The 14,731-nt window shown below is 57.2% G+C and overlaps 3 protein-coding genes across 3 annotated transcripts; 2 read left to right on the forward strand and 1 right to left on the reverse strand.

The window, feature by feature from the left end:
* Window positions 1-1,846: 1,846 nt before the first annotated feature.
* On the forward strand, window positions 1,847-3,460 carry DICSQDRAFT_162747 (uncharacterized protein). Its single transcript, XM_007368388.1, has 5 exons — window positions 1,847-1,962; window positions 2,017-2,080; window positions 2,152-2,642; window positions 2,708-2,898; window positions 2,959-3,460. The coding sequence occupies exons 1-5, from the start codon at window positions 1,875-1,877 to the stop codon at window positions 3,133-3,135; spliced, it is 1,011 nt and encodes a 336-aa protein (XP_007368450.1). The 5' UTR covers window positions 1,847-1,874; the 3' UTR covers window positions 3,136-3,460.
* A 1,189-nt stretch (window positions 3,461-4,649) lies between these two features.
* DICSQDRAFT_109648 (uncharacterized protein) lies at window positions 4,650-9,354 on the forward strand. The gene is made up of 11 exons (XM_007368389.1): window positions 4,650-4,930; window positions 5,806-6,664; window positions 6,721-6,883; window positions 6,937-6,989; window positions 7,050-7,359; window positions 7,422-7,427; window positions 7,486-7,645; window positions 7,706-8,134; window positions 8,205-8,416; window positions 8,480-8,570; window positions 8,625-9,354. The coding sequence occupies exons 1-11, from the start codon at window positions 4,864-4,866 to the stop codon at window positions 9,125-9,127; spliced, it is 2,853 nt and encodes a 950-aa protein (XP_007368451.1). The 5' UTR covers window positions 4,650-4,863; the 3' UTR covers window positions 9,128-9,354.
* Window positions 9,355-9,858: 504 nt separating this feature from the next.
* DICSQDRAFT_148871 (acid protease) lies at window positions 9,859-11,882 on the reverse strand (the record flags this gene model as incomplete). Its single annotated transcript, XM_007368390.1, has 5 exons — window positions 9,859-10,441; window positions 10,513-10,762; window positions 10,855-11,525; window positions 11,714-11,823; window positions 11,880-11,882. The coding sequence occupies 5 exons, from the start codon at window positions 11,880-11,882 to the stop codon at window positions 9,859-9,861; spliced, it is 1,617 nt and encodes a 538-aa protein (XP_007368452.1).
* Window positions 11,883-14,731: the final 2,849 nt, after the last annotated feature.

Here is a 14,731-nt window from a genome sequence, read left to right on the forward strand (position 1 = left end):
ACCGAAATATATGGGAGCTCAGAGGTTGTCGTTGTTACGTTCGAATGTTGGTGGATTCAATGTCGTAGTGTTTTGGACAATGATTATTGTCCAGGGTCTATGACAGCGTAACTCGTGCCACCCCCTCGCCGCTTTACATCTGCTTTGTCTCTAGTAGTATATAGGTTAAGGGCTCGCAGCCCAGGATCCTCGTCCCCTCGCCCTTCGGGAGCTCGCGCTCCTCGAGCTTTCGTTTTTGCACCCGCCCTTCCGCTGCCCCTTTTTGGTTCCGCTTAGCTACGTCTCATGTATCAGGTACATTCGCCTTCCGCCGGCTTGAGCTCGGCCCACCGGTCGCGCGAGAGAGCGGTGGCGACACGGACTCGGTGGTCCCGCGCAGCTTCCGTAGCGCGCGCCCAATACCATCGTTTTCCGTCCTGCCTGAGTTTAGCGTGCATAGACTCTTATTGTAGTTGTAAATGGAGATGATGAAGTTCCTCTCCTGTCGTGATGGCTACAATGAATGAAATACTTATGCCTGGGGATTTGACGGCTGTGGTCACGTCTTGAGCTCGTTGTATGCCTTGACTTACTATAACTTATACAGTGTTGCGCGTGAATCTGGAGTGCCAGCGCTCCCTCTGGTGGCGCACCCTTTTTCATCTAGCGTCTCGCCCCTTCGCTCGCTTCTATCTCTTCAGCATATGTTGACAACCCCCCATGCTGGCTCCTGCTGCTATAGCCAGTTTTTCTGATTAAGTACGCCGTCTGCGCTTCCATCTCCATCATCTTCCATTTCTTGACAACCCGGGGATAGTGTGCTGAGCACCTCGCGAATCCCTACATTTACTGGCACGAGGATACTGCATGTTATCATGACGCGCAGCTCGTTGCTTTCCCCCTTTTCCCTGATCTTCTTGTAAACTCTAAGTATGGACGAGATAGTGAAGGTATGTGCGTGCTCTCCAAGTTGCGCGATGCCCGTCGTCTACCATTGAAGAGCGCGGCGCTCAATTGGACACATCCGGACCATTTTGCATGCGTCGGGCTCTCGCGCCATTCACTCGACGCCAAATTTTGTCACCCAAGCCCGTGGACTACACTTCGCTCGCTAGGCATGCGGTCACCTGGGTCTGTTGGACAAAACAACACGAGATGAACCTGGGACCTTTCGGCCAGCTGTGAATCGCAGTTGAAGAGCGCTAACACTGTCGTTCCTGTTCCTGAGCTTGAAACTGCCGATGATGGGGGCAACGATCATCATCGAAATACGGTATGCTGTACATATGAGTGGATGACTTCCCATAAGGATCTACGGCTCTGGAGTGTCCGTAGACATATATCGGAGCTCTAATCTGTCCAGAGATCTCGGGCGCTCAATGATCAGGCCGGGATATCCGGAGAGCGTCTAATGCTATGCACGTGCTCTTTTGCGCCTTACATCAGCACCCAATGTAGTAGGCGATTGATCCCAACACAATTTGTAATGATGGCACCTTCCTTTCGAGTCGTTTACGACCTCAAGCGAGCTTCTACGGCTGCGTTTAGGTCTAGAAAGGGGGGTCGACCCCCCCTTCTAGATTTTGGGCGCTTGCAGCATCTACGGACGTCGGCCTCGAAAGCGGAGTACAAATCGGCATCGGCACCTCGGCGGATAGGACACTTTCAGTATCTACGGACGACAAAATGGCCGTAGATCCTTATGGGAAGTCATCCAGTAAACACGTCGGAGGCGATGCCGGCAACTTGCCAGAACTTGAACGTGGAAGGGTTGTCATCTACTTCTTGGGTCCATACACCCGACCTTTTCGTGCGGTATAACCCAATTGTCACTTGAACCAAGAGAATACGGCGCTGTTACGACGTAGCCTAGCTGCTGTCACCACTCTAACGACATGGGTACCGCATCGATCCTCACGGAAGTGATCACAACCGGACTGGTCAGCTTTGGGTTTGGTGTCATTCCTATACTCACGACGTCGCGTGAGTGGAGTCATCCTGACCCATCGTCCTCAATCTCACTAGCTAGAGATGCAGCGTCTCGCTTGTCGGCACTCGCGACCATCGCGACCGGATTCCTTCTCGTGATATGGCTCAGCCTGTGAGCCTCCTCTTACAGCGGTAGGTACTGGAGCGAACCGCTCACGATGATCTTCTGCTGCACGCGTATAGGCTGGTAGGGACCCTAGCGTTCCACCTCTTTTCGGGCGAAGAACCGGCACCAGTCTCATCGGCAACATCCGCTCTTCTGTTCATCGCTGGCTTCCTGTTGTCGCTGGTAGCCGAGCGCAGACTCTCCTCCAGCTTGCTCCGCGTCGGCCGTCTGATACGCAAGTCCCAGCCACGTCCGGAGCCGGCCACGCATCCAAGCACAGACCATGCGCAGGATGGCACGAGGCTCGAAGGTGTCGAGAACCCAGAAAGCTCCGTTGCGCAATCAGTCACCCAATCCCCGGCTGGTGAACACGCACCGCCTCTCCTCGAACGGGACGAACTTCGCGTCTACATGTTCGCATACGCGCTGATCATCCAGGTATTCCTGGAGGGTGCCACTGTGGCGCATCAGGTCATGGGACTATCGGAGACGGTACCAAGTCGCGTCGAGGAGGAACAGACCATTGAACTCGCCGACTCAGACAAGACATCCATGGCCATAGTTCATGGTATGAAGCAATGACACCCATGTCTATCTCATCCCACATCGGCGTCGCTGACAACTTGCAACCAGGCATGATTGCTTTTGTCCTCACCACGACGCTCCTCACGGCCAAATTTTCGAAGCTCGAATGCGAGCGGCACTTGTTCTATTTGGTCATCTCCGGGCCCTTGGCGGCAATACTCTTGAGTTTCGTGATATGGCTCTTCCAAATCAAGACCGCACAGTACGAATTCGCTGAAACAGTCTTGAATTCGATCACAGTAAGCCAAGATCATCGCCTATCATGTGGGTTCAGCTCAACTAACCGGTCAACGTCGTAGGCAGGCATGTTCACATACAGTACCGTCGCTGTCAGGTTATCGCTTGGCAAATTGCAAGGTAACACGGGAAGAAGCATGCGCAAAACACTTCTACTGCTGGCGACGGGGGCTTGTGGACCCTTCGTCGTTGAGATAGCATTCCAGCTGCTTGCAGCATTTTTGCTATCCACTTCATAGAAGGATCCACCCTATGGATGGCCTTCGACATGCGTCTCACCAGTTTTGTTTGAGGCAACTATCTGTTCATTCCCAGACCTCGGAAAATCCTCAATTATGTTGGGCTAGTATGGTGTATTGTCGCGGTCGGACATCGGTCGGCGCAGGGCAGCGGAGAAGCGGACAGACTTCTGGCTGCGTAGCGCATTCAGAGGTAGTGCTCATCAACTACCAGACCAAGGATATAGAGGCCTTGGCTTGATAGCATAAATTACCATCTGTATTGGTCATTTCGTTTATCATGCTCTACGTTCGGTTGACATACTTATGCCAATTTGAAGTGCTGCATCTACTGCAATGCTCTATCCCAACGACCCGGATTGCAGCGTAGGGCGGCGAAGAGCTCGAGGCCCGCGTCGGCAATAATTGTGGGTGGGAGCATCTACCAACGTTCATCCCACCTCGGGGGGGGGGGGGGCGGAGATTGCAACCATGCGAGTTACTTTGTGCTCCAGAATGGGAGCGATGAGGTCGCAGGTCGTCCTACTCGTCTGCCGGTGAAAGCGCCACACTAGTTCTCGTGCCCCGTGAACTCTCTGTGGCCGTCGGTACTGAGCGACCAGATCCACCAAGGGACCAGCTTGACGATTCTTCCGTCAACAGCGGCGCTCTGGAAGCCTGGGAGTCGAATTTTATGATATACAGAGTCAAAGGCGCGGCGAAGGGAAGACATGTCAACACGCATGTTTCAGATCGCTACTCTACAACATGGCTTGATACTGTGCATATGCTAGATCCATGAGCGGCAAATACGTCGGGATGACTTTAGCTGGCATATCTTGACAGCTAAGGGAAACATCAAGAGCGGAAAAGAGCGAAGAGACCACAGGGAGTCGCGGGAGTATTCCCGTAGCCCGGATCCCAACTCTTGAATGGTACCACCGAAGTCGAGACTGAACGCGAGCAAGCGAGGCCAAACCCGCAGTGAACGCCTTCCTACGCTACCCCAGCACACGCTCCGAGGAACGCGGAGCGAATGTATGTAGTGATACCAGTCGACCACTGGGAGCGCGATAAGCGGTTGGAAGCCGCTGAAAAAAGATCGCCGAACGGGCTCCTTGCAGATGCGCACAGCTCTGGGTCCATGCTGATGTCGTCCATCAAGAGCTAGAGTCCAGAGTTTGGTAGGCCCCTCGGCGAGTGTATTTTCGGATAGGCACGGGTGCTGTAGTACTACTGTTATTTCGGTCGCTTGTCAGCTTCGCAACAGCGACAAGGATGCTCTGGAAGGGTGCCGGGCATAAATTTTGCGGCAACACAGAGGGCTCGAAACGAATGAGAGCAGTGGGGGGTGGGCCAGAAGAACATGAAGTGGTGAAAGCTGCGCTGCGGGATGGAGGAGAGAGTCAAGAGAGGACGATGATGGTCGGGAACATCGGGGGACGGCAGGCGCCTAGGTGAGTCCGCCGCAGCGACCAGTGTCTGGTTGCGAGGAGAGCTTCGATTGGGGCGACTGTAGATCAGCTCAGGCCTGTCTCCTCCCCTCGCCGTCTCCCTTGTCTCCCTCCTTCCTTGCTCGCTGCACCCGCCAACTTGGTCGAGGAAACAGACCTCCGCAGGTCGGATTTGGCGCTGGGCAGCGCTGGGTCATTCGTGTCACTCTCATCGGTCTTCGTTCTCCTTGGCTTTCTCATACAGCATCTTCTCTGGCGGTACTGCGCGCGGGCATTCCCCTCACAGTCCTTTCTAATGTACTCCCACCACCACATATGCTGGCTTCTGGTCGTCCTGCTTGCTGGCTTCCATTCGGCCTCAGGTATGTCCTTCTAGTCCTGCGATCGGACTGTGTTATCCTCCCGGACCGTCTCCGGCAAGCCAGCCGGTCGACTCCTTCTCTCGTCCTAGCCCACACGAGTCTATTTCCACGCTCCAGCGACTCGGAACTGTACGGGATTCTGTAAGATTGCAAGGTTTGGATGTTGGAGCGAACACCACTCGACTGGTGGATTTAGGTGGTGACCGAGAGGCGGCTCGTGTTTATGATGGTCGTGAGTTTGTCCGCTTTGCGCGATCTTCTCTGGCGGTTGGCCCGGTCGCTCACCCTGATAGCGGGTATCGCGTTTACCGCACAATGTCAAGGAGTGTGTCGGCGGAGGTTTGCTCTCGCTCGTGTTGTGCGATTGCAGGACGAGGCCTATATGCGCATTCTACTTGCTACCGCGTTCTTGCTTCGCATGATCGTACGACACCCTTGCATGAATTATGGTCCTCAGCGAGCATTCTGATCCTCTCTAGGAATTGTGCGTGCAGATGACATCCTTCCTTCACTTGATCCACACATCTGGAGCTGTGGCCATTTTCATGTCACCCGCGTAATGCTCATCCCACTGTCATTCAACGCCCTCGCAAGGCTTATACAAAGAGCTGAACTGCGTCGAAAGGCGTGGGCAATGTCTTGCTGCGGATTTGAAATAGCGCACTAGTTCTGGAAGCGCACGGCGGCCGCTCCCATGAAGCGCACAGATCTGGCGTAAGGAGCACATCTCTTGCATGCGCGGGTGCAGAGTGTATCTGCAGTGTTAATGTCGAGATCCTCGTCATTGAACATTTAGCACACTCGACGCCCCTCTTCAAGCATGGTTTCACGTTTGTGACGTCTACCGTATATCATACTGACTAAATAATCTCTAGCACTCAGTGCTCCCGCCCGGCCATTGAGGCGACTATCACACCCTTCGACGCTGTCAATAGATATCCTACCTCGACGGCAATCTCCACCCATCCTTGGAAAGCGCTCTCTCCCAATAGACTCACCTGTCCTCCACCACACCGACTCCTTCCGTCTCACCCTCACCGCGTTCGATGAAACCTTTTACATCCACCTCCGCCCAAATGACCATCTCATCCACCCCGCCGCCCGCGTAAACTACTACAAGACCGGGCCCGATGGCCAGTCCGTGCTCACTCGCACAGAGCCCATCCTCCGCGAATCAGTGAAGGCCTACTGGGGCGAAGTCATCCCCGCGCACGTCTCGCCCGACCGCCTCCGCGAGGACACCGCAGGGGTCATCCCCCGCCCGTCCGGGATCTATGAGCTCGGCTGGGCGCGCATCACCGTGTACGACCAGGGCGATGCGGACGCAGGGCGGCCCCCAGTATTCGAGGGCGCGTTCTCCGTGAATGGAGTGACGCACCACGTGCAGACCAAGGCGAACTACCTCCGTAACAAGCACGCGCTCGACCCGCACATCGAGCTCGACGATGCGCATCCAGACGCGAACCTCGTCATCTGGCGCGACTCGGACGTGATGAGCAAGCACGAGCATGAGCGGATCCTGGGACTCGATGTCAGCTCGCCGAAGGCGCATGGTCATGGCGAGACGTGTGGGCACGATCGGATGGACTTCAATACGGACCCGCTGCAGAACGAGGCGATCAGGAAGGTCCCCCCTCCACCGTATACGCCATGGTACGACGCGTTCGGGTTCTTGCACTCTGCGACGAACTTCTCGAAGCGCGACGATGTCGCTGGCGGCGGGATGGGTATCGAGTGCGTGTTGTCTCCTTACCAAAGTTGACTGTGTTTATGCTGAACATGTTTTACAGCTTCTCGGGTTACATTGGCCAGACTGCCGGCTGCCCGACGTCGCAGAAAATCGTATATATGGGCGTCGCTGCGGACTGCGAGTACACCAGTAAGTATGGCTCGACGGGGAACGCGACTCGGGCTATCATCACCAACTGGAACACCGCGAGCGCACTCTACAAGGTCGGTTACTACAGCTGATTAATGTGCGACAGATGCTCTAATAGCGTCTGCAGACGACCTTCCAAGTCAGCCTGGGCATTGTTGAGCTGCAAGTGCATGAGCCAGAGTATGTGCAGTTTCTCCTGTCAGAGTGGACCGACCGCTCATAGTCGCATGCAATTGTCAGATGCCCTTCCACCGCAACCTCTGATGCACCTTGGAACGTTGCGTGTTCGGAGTCCGTCACTCTGAACGACCGGCTCTCCATCTTCTCTGGCTGGCGAGGCCAGAAGGGCAATGACGGTGCTGGCCTCTGGCATCTCATGAGCGGCTGCCCGACCGGCTCCGAGGTCGGGATCGCCTGGCTTGCGACGCTCTGTCAGCAGACGTCCTCAGGCTCTTCGCCCTCGATCGTGTCCGGTACCGCGGTGTCCACGTCTGGGCGTACCGAATGGCAGGTTATTGCACATGAAATCGGGCATAACTTCGGCGCTATCGTGAGTTTCTTCTTGTCTCTTTGGCTGAATGCTTCATTCATATGACCCTGCGGCTCCCATAGCATGATGTAAGTTCTTCCGTCGGGGATGCACGTTCTCCAGATTCCGTACTGACGAGAATTACAGTGCGCGGACGGATGCTCCTGCAGCAATGGGTGTGAGACAGACTCGGTCAATTGCTGTCCTCTGTCGACGACGACGTGTGACGCTAACTCGCAGTACATCATGAGCCCCGTTGCGGAGACAGGAGAGATGCAGTTCTCCCCTTGCAGTATCGGCAACATCTGTACGTGCATCACTCCCACCTTTTCGTTCACAACGCCCCAACCTAACACTCCATCACCAGGCTCCCTCATGTCCGGAGCTGCAGGCGGGCACACAAACACCACCTGCCTCATCGATCCTAACGCGATGGCCTCACTCACGACGTCCAAGCCGGTCATCACGCTACAGATGTGCGGCAACGGCATCGTCGAGTCGGGCGAGGACTGCGACCCCGGTCTCGGCTCCAATTCCACCTGCTGCGACGCGTCGACGTGCAAGTTCAAGAAAGGCGCCGTGTGCGATCCAGACTCGTCCCAGTGCTGCACCGACTCGTGCACTTTTGCACCGAGCACGCAGGTGTGTCGGCCGGCCAAGGACGCTACGTGCGACACGGCGGAGATGTGCACAGGCTCGAGCGCGACGTGTCCCCCAGACGTGTTTGCGTCGAACGGGAAGAGCTGCGGGTCAAATGGGCTGGCGTGTGCGAGCGGGCAGTGTACTTCTCTCTCTCGTAAGTCTTCTCTGTCGCGACAATTGACGTCCGGAGGCGGTGGGTACTGACTAGATGTGCCATAATGCAGAGCAATGCCAACTCGTCGGCGCGTCCATGGGTCTCAGCAAGGCGTGCCCCAGCAATGACGACAAGTCGTGCCAGGTCTCGTGTCAGGATCCGAACAACTCGAACCAGTGTGTCGTCCTTCAGTCGGCACTGATTGATGGCTCGCCTTGTGGCTACGGCGGAACGTGCATATCCGGGAACTGCAAACCTGGAAGCTGGCAGAATTTCTTTAAGGTGATAGATATATACACATGGCCGTTACACGTGTCGATACTGACGATCCGCAACCTCGGTCAGTCATGGTACACCCACAACCTCCAGATTTCCATCCCGGTGACGGTCATTGTGGGCCTCATCGTGCTCCTCATCCTCTATGCCATCGCTCGTTGTATGTTGTCTCATTCTGTAAGCTTACTGTACGGTGTACTCATGGGATGTCTAGGTATCATGCGGTCGCGCCGCTCGAAGCCAGCCAGAACCGCCCAGAGGATACCGAGCTACCCGGGCCCTCCTCCGATGAACTTCGCCCCATCGGCAATGGTCCGCCAGAACTCCAGTTCGACTCCCATGTACGGACCGAACGTACCTGTCTCCGTGGCAGCGGCCGGTGGTGGTGGCGCCGCGGCCGCGGTTGCGCCCCGGCAAAGCAGCAGATCCTCTCGCTCGCAGCACTCTAGCGGCTCGGTAGCTCTTCAAGGTCAACAGCGGCCTGGCCGCACAAGCCATTCAAGCCGCTCTAGCGCAGGGAGCGGAGGTCCCGCCGGCCCTGCGCCCGCACGTCGAACGTCTGGCGGCAGCAACAGCGTCGTCTCCGGCGGTGCCAGGCAATCACGCCAGGGCAGTGGGCACTACGCACCGGCGTTCCCTATCGAGCCCATTCGGAACAGTCGCATGGACTGGGTGGACGATACGGTGTACAACGGTCCTGCGCATGGGCGGAGATAGGATTCATAGGTGGGCTAGGCGTTGATGTTGGACCGCGTTGTTGTTGTCGTTTTTCGTTCGTGTCGTCGGGCCGCTTCGCTTTGCTGGCGAATCAAGTAGTCGTTTGGAGCTTTTGCTCGTCAGTCATCCCAGGACTTGTATTTTTATTGTCAACCAGAACGAGGAAGCAAAGTAGGTGTGATCATGGCGCACTGTTCGCGAAGCATTGAATGCTACGTGAACCTCCGACACCACTGCTCCTGTCCCTGAAGTTCCTGCATCATGCCGACCTTCTATCTCGTCTGTCAATGGACGTCCAGACATAATCGCAGTTCAATGATTGTTGCCGAAGATATCTAAGTTACCAACACGACTAGATTAAGTTACGCTACAGGCAGGAAGTCAAGGGTGGATGCTATAATGGGTGTCTTATCAACTGATGATATGAATCTCGTGTTTACGATAGAAATAGAACGAAAGCAAGACCAGGAGGACAAAAAGCAACGTACACGCGGAGTATCGTGGTATCGGCGTAGCCTGAACAGTGAAAGAATGCGAAAGCTAAACTACTCGATACATGTACACGTTTTCGTCTCTCGAAGAGAAAGTCTCCTCCTTCGCCGAGCCCACAACTGAATAAGGAACCAGAACAAGCCGTACGTATGCACACACGAAGCCGCCGCGAATGACACGATCACGATGTCCTGCAGTCTTCTCCCCACCCCAAAGATCCCGTCAACCCTCAACCGAGCTCACACCGCGCTCTTCGAGTCCCCAAACGTCGGCTGTTGATTAGGCGTAGTCGGCGCGCTGCCGAACCCGCTCGTCGTCGTCGCCGTCGTCATGACCGTATCGCGCCTATACACCCCCTTCTCGCTCGGGAACCCGCCCGCCCGCGGCCCCGGGCTCACCACCGACGACGAGCCCCCCGCCTCGCTCGCCTCCTCGTACGACGGCGGGAGCTGCGGCAGCGGGCCCGCATCGCGGTCCAGCAGCGGCACCCCCGCGTGCGGGGACACCGGCGGGCTCCCGTACGCGGACGCGGACAGCGACGGGTGGTGCCCGAGCGCGGAGGCGCCACTGTCGCCCCCAAAGGTGTACGGCTCGACGGTGCTCGCGACCTTGTGCTCCTCCTCGAGCTCCGCCGCGCGGCGGAAGAAGGTGTTGTCCTGCCTGCGGCGGATGATATAGAACGCGAGGAGGCCGAGCGCAACGACGCCCGCGACGCCGCCGACGGTGCCGCCGACGATCGCGCCGATGTCGCGTGACTTGGAGGAGGCCGCGCGCGGGGCGAACGCGATCGACGCGGAGCCGTCTTTCGGGATGTTGAAGATGCTGTGTATATGCGCGCATACACGGTCAGCTCGCCCCGCACGCAGGCGCAAGAGATAAAGAGAAGAACGTACACGTAGAGCTGAGAGATCCAGGTCTGCCCAAAGATGTACTGCGTCACCGAGTCGTCCGCAAAGCCCTCGATGATGCTGATACACGTGCCGTCGCTCTGCTTCTGCACGAGCAGGGACTGGTCGACGCTGAACTGTTGCGAACCGATGGAGACCGTGAACTGGATGGCGGTGTTACAGGGCACCTCCCACGAGACGGTCTGGCCCGGAATCGTTGACTTCTGCACCAGCTGCGAGCCTGAGATCGCGTCATCTGGATAGAAGGATGAGCACAAAGTGAACATCAAAGTTCGGGTCATAGGCGCCTGCATCGTTACGAGGCAATACACGAAGAGTACAACTCACATATTAGACGCGCCTCAGAGCCAGGGAGGTAGATGCCCGAGTAATACGGGTCGATGTTCGCCATGAAGCTCGCGCTCGAGAGCCCATTGCTCCCGATCTTCGCCGACCACCCGTCGAGCTGCACGGTCAAGTCCGGCTGCTGGTTGCCCGCGATGTACCCGCTCGTGACGCCGCCCTGTGCGGTCGTCCACGACACCTGGCTCGCCTTGTACGCGGACGGGTCCGGCTGCTGCCAGTGGATCGTGCCCGCGTCCTGGTCCGCGAGCGACGGCGCCCCAGGTGCGATCGAGAGCTTGTCCGTCGAGTTCCCGGGGATGACCGGGGACGGGTTGAGCATCATGCCGAACGTGAAGTTCGCCGCCTCGGGATTGCGGATGTAGTACTGCCCGTAGAGGCCGTCGTCGAAGCTCGCGCTGAACCCGGCGGCGGTCGTCGGCTGCTTGAGCGTGCCGAGGCCGAGGAGGCCCGAGATGCCGTCCTGGAACGGGCTGCCCGGGGAGGTGTTGTTCATGAGGACGACGGTCTGGTTCGTGTACGACCAGGGGGCGCCCGAGGTCGTCGGGAGCGTGCAGTTCTCCTTCATGAGCGAGCCGCTGAAGTTCCCTGCGCCGAGCGACATGGCGGGCTGTCCGCTCAGACTCTTGGCTTCCGGGGAGAGCGAGATGTCGTAGCTGCGCACGGAGATTAGCACGTCGTCTGCGGCGGAAGGGTCCGGCAGACAGTCGAATTTGACGAGGATTGCTCCGCCATCAGGCCTCCGCCGGGTACATACTCGGACCACGGCCGGCGCTGAGGGCTTCGCGTTCCCACCACAGTGGCCGTCCGCAAGCCGAGCCGAAGGTCGATGCAAAGGACTTACAGAGGAGTGTCACTACAGTCGCTACATCCCTTGCTCGCGACGGAGACGTATCCAAGACTAGTCGTAAGAGTGAAGTTGAAGTTCTGGATCGTACCAGCTCCTTGGGTACCCTAGAAATGGTATAAGCACGATGTAATAGAGTGACGCAGACTGTGCTGGGACTCACCATGGTTACCCCCAGCATTGGCCGCCCTCCACTGCTTAAGATGACAGGAACATTGAGTCTTGGAGGGGGCGTGAAGGCCGCGTACGCGCATGATGCGCAGAGCGAGAGTACGAGGGGAGTCTTCGTGAACATTATACGGCTCTAAGGTGTGAACGGTGCGAACTTGGTGGGCACGCATTCAGCACACACGAGCCATGCGCTGGGTAACGGAACACTCACGGTAAATATTCTCTCCACAAGAGTAGACCGAGACGGGCGAAGGGAAGGGAAAGGGTCCAGGACGTAGGGGAGAGAGAAGGAGAAGCTCGAGGGCGAGCAGGGGCGAGCGGCTGCGGCATGTCGTTACATGATATAAGACCTCAATGCGAATCTGATGAAACCGTAAGAAGCCCACTGAGCTGCAAACGCCCTCCCCGCCCAGTCTACGCCTCCGAGTCGCCCGAACCCCTGAACATATCTCCTCCCAGTCCGCATTCTTGTGCACCCGCACTCCCTGCATTTCGTCGAGCACTCAGTACTCTGTTACCAAGGCGCATGGAGAATGTGAAGATTGGCATTGCGGCTCCCTTGTGGCATCCGTGTTATGTCAAGCAAGCTTGTGGGAATCGGCACGCCCGCACCTGCGTAGTGCGGTGCACGCGCCCAAGACCGCACGCCCCCCACGCAGCGTCGTGCTCCAGACTTGAAGTTGTCACCGCTCGCCGCTCGGGAACTGATGATACGCCGGCCTTGCTCTTCGCGGCGTCCCGTCACCCCTTTTGCGCAACTTGGAATCCTGTCAGCAGACATGGCGCCAGACTTCTTCGCCGCATGCTTACAGAACCCTGATTGGCACCAACATCGCCAAATTCATCCCGCTCGCCCAACCTAGTCTGTATCTTGCCACCGGCTGGAGGGGGCACCAGCGATCTTGGGCAAGGGCGTGCGCATTGCATTTCGGTGAGGCCGGGCGTTTGACCGAATCGGCGAGGAGTCTTGGCCAATCCGAAACTGTCCAGTGGTGGGTGCAGTCCAAGTTGTCGGTGGTTGGTTGACACTCGTCCGAATGGGGATCGACGAACCTGTGCGCGGCGACGCTCGGACTAGTCTCAGGCACGCCATCTGTGGCCCCGCTAAGCAAGTACAGTACACACAGCGCCGCCAATAACTTTCAAGCCGTTTGGCAAGGAGCTGGATATCGCCCACAATACTGCGATTGAGTACGTTGCTGGCTCGTTCGAGAGCACATGCTTGATAGCGCGGTAGCTGGCATGGGTCCTTGTAGGTCCAGAATGGAACAGTGTCAGCTAACGCCAACTGGGAGACGTGATGGGCGTTGTGTTGTCGCTCAAGTAAGTGCAATGCATCGATGATGATGTATGTAGATATGTATCTGGGCGCATCTGGTGATCGCGCCCGCGAGGGCGACAAACCAGGCGCGGCGCGCTCCTGATGCGCGCAGCGCCAGTGGCGGGTAAGTATGGTTTGACGGTACTCTATAATGCCGTCCGTCTTTCTGATCTTGAACAAAAGGTATCGTTCGTGTATCCGGCAATGTATACGTTCGGGTGCTTGAGCGACGCGGCTACATGGGCACCCACGCATGTACCATCTACATTACAGTACCTACGGCAGACGTAGCAAAGAACATCGCGCTTGGAAACCACCGCGCCCAGCTGGCGACTTCCGCCACAAACATAGCGTGAAGCTACTGCCCCCGGAGACATCGTAGACATAGTCTGCGCCTCTCGATCCGGCTCCTAGTCGGAACTTTTGAGCACCGCACCTGGCCGCCTCCTCCGCTCCGCCTCCATCTCCCAATCTAACACGACAGGCACCAGTAACAAAGTTGCTCGGATAGAGGGGATGCAGGCCTTGTTGGCATAGTAGCTTCGCCGCACTGCCAAGACCAGCATAGTGCCTACCGCCTGATCCTGTAGCCACTACTAGGAATTCGCAGCTCGGGGCTTCATCCCAGTGCGCCACGTGCATTTTTCATTGTGGCCAGAATGACAGGGAAAGAACTTCAAGCTTCATGATTCAGCTGTACCCATTGACCACATGAGACTACGACATCGTATCTACCAACCATTGAACAACGACAAGGTCCGAGCTCTCACGACATATTTCGGTGCACGTTGGCTTCCCGCATATGCGGTACTAGTCCCGAGGGCCACGAAGAGGCCTGCACCAGGCACGTCCATGCTTCTAAGCAATGGACGACCGTACCTCGGGGCGGCGTCTTGAATCGAAGGCAACTTGCGCCCTCGAAGCCACTTGCTGTTTCGTCCGATGCCGTCCATCCTCGGACGGATCCGAGCATACGTCGAGGTCTTGATGTGAACCCGTGTGCAAGCCACACCGTGCGTAGGACCCCCGTCAATAGACAGGGCCGTCAACCGGGCAGAGGGCGGGCCAACTGGCAACCCGAGCTCACCCTCGACGCCCGCATCTGGCAGCTCAAGTCAGCATCATAACTGGAAGAGGCGAAGACGGAGAGACTCACTTTCGAGTGCGGGGACAGCATAGGGCATCTGTCGTGACTCGTCTACCTGTATGGAATACGTCAGCCTGATGAGTTTGTAAGAGAACTCACCTGCATTAGACGTCTGGCAGACGTGCCCCGTAATACGGGTGCGGGTGCGGACGCGCCACTCGAAGGTGGTTGCTTCTAGTCCACTTACCGCTGCACACTTCCTACACAGACGTCCCCTGGTGTCCCATCGCCTGGTGTCCTGTCGCCTGGTGTCCCGTCGCGCTTGGAGGAGAGGTCGGACCGTCGCGGGCTGCGATAGAAGTGTGAGTATAGTAGTACACAAGGAACGAAGGCGACAGCATACCGTCTTGAGGCAGCAGTCTGCTGACGACGCGAC

Source organism: Dichomitus squalens (genome assembly GCF_000275845.1).
Source record: "Dichomitus squalens LYAD-421 SS1 unplaced genomic scaffold DICSQscaffold_35, whole genome shotgun sequence".
Lineage (NCBI taxonomy): Eukaryota > Fungi > Basidiomycota > Agaricomycetes > Polyporales > Polyporaceae > Dichomitus > Dichomitus squalens.

What these genes read in the sequence shown, in the direction of transcription:
- DICSQDRAFT_109648 (XM_007368389.1), top strand. Translation starts at nt 4,864, where the DNA reads ATGTACTCCCACCACCACATATGCTGGCTTCTGGTCGTCCTGCTTGCT. An exon ending in TTGCAGTATCGGCAACATCT is followed by an intron (nt 7,646 to 7,705) that starts GTACGTGCATCA and finishes CTCCATCACCAG; the next exon opens with GCTCCCTCATGTCCGGAGCT. An exon ending in CCTCTATGCCATCGCTCGTT is followed by an intron (nt 8,571 to 8,624) that starts GTATGTTGTCTC and finishes TGGGATGTCTAG; the next exon opens with GTATCATGCGGTCGCGCCGC.
- DICSQDRAFT_162747 (XM_007368388.1), top strand. Translation starts at nt 1,875, where the DNA reads ATGGGTACCGCATCGATCCTCACGGAAGTGATCACAACCGGACTGGTC. An exon ending in ATCCATGGCCATAGTTCATG is followed by an intron (nt 2,643 to 2,707) that starts GTATGAAGCAAT and finishes ACTTGCAACCAG; the next exon opens with GCATGATTGCTTTTGTCCTC. An exon ending in CAGTCTTGAATTCGATCACA is followed by an intron (nt 2,899 to 2,958) that starts GTAAGCCAAGAT and finishes TCAACGTCGTAG; the next exon opens with GCAGGCATGTTCACATACAG.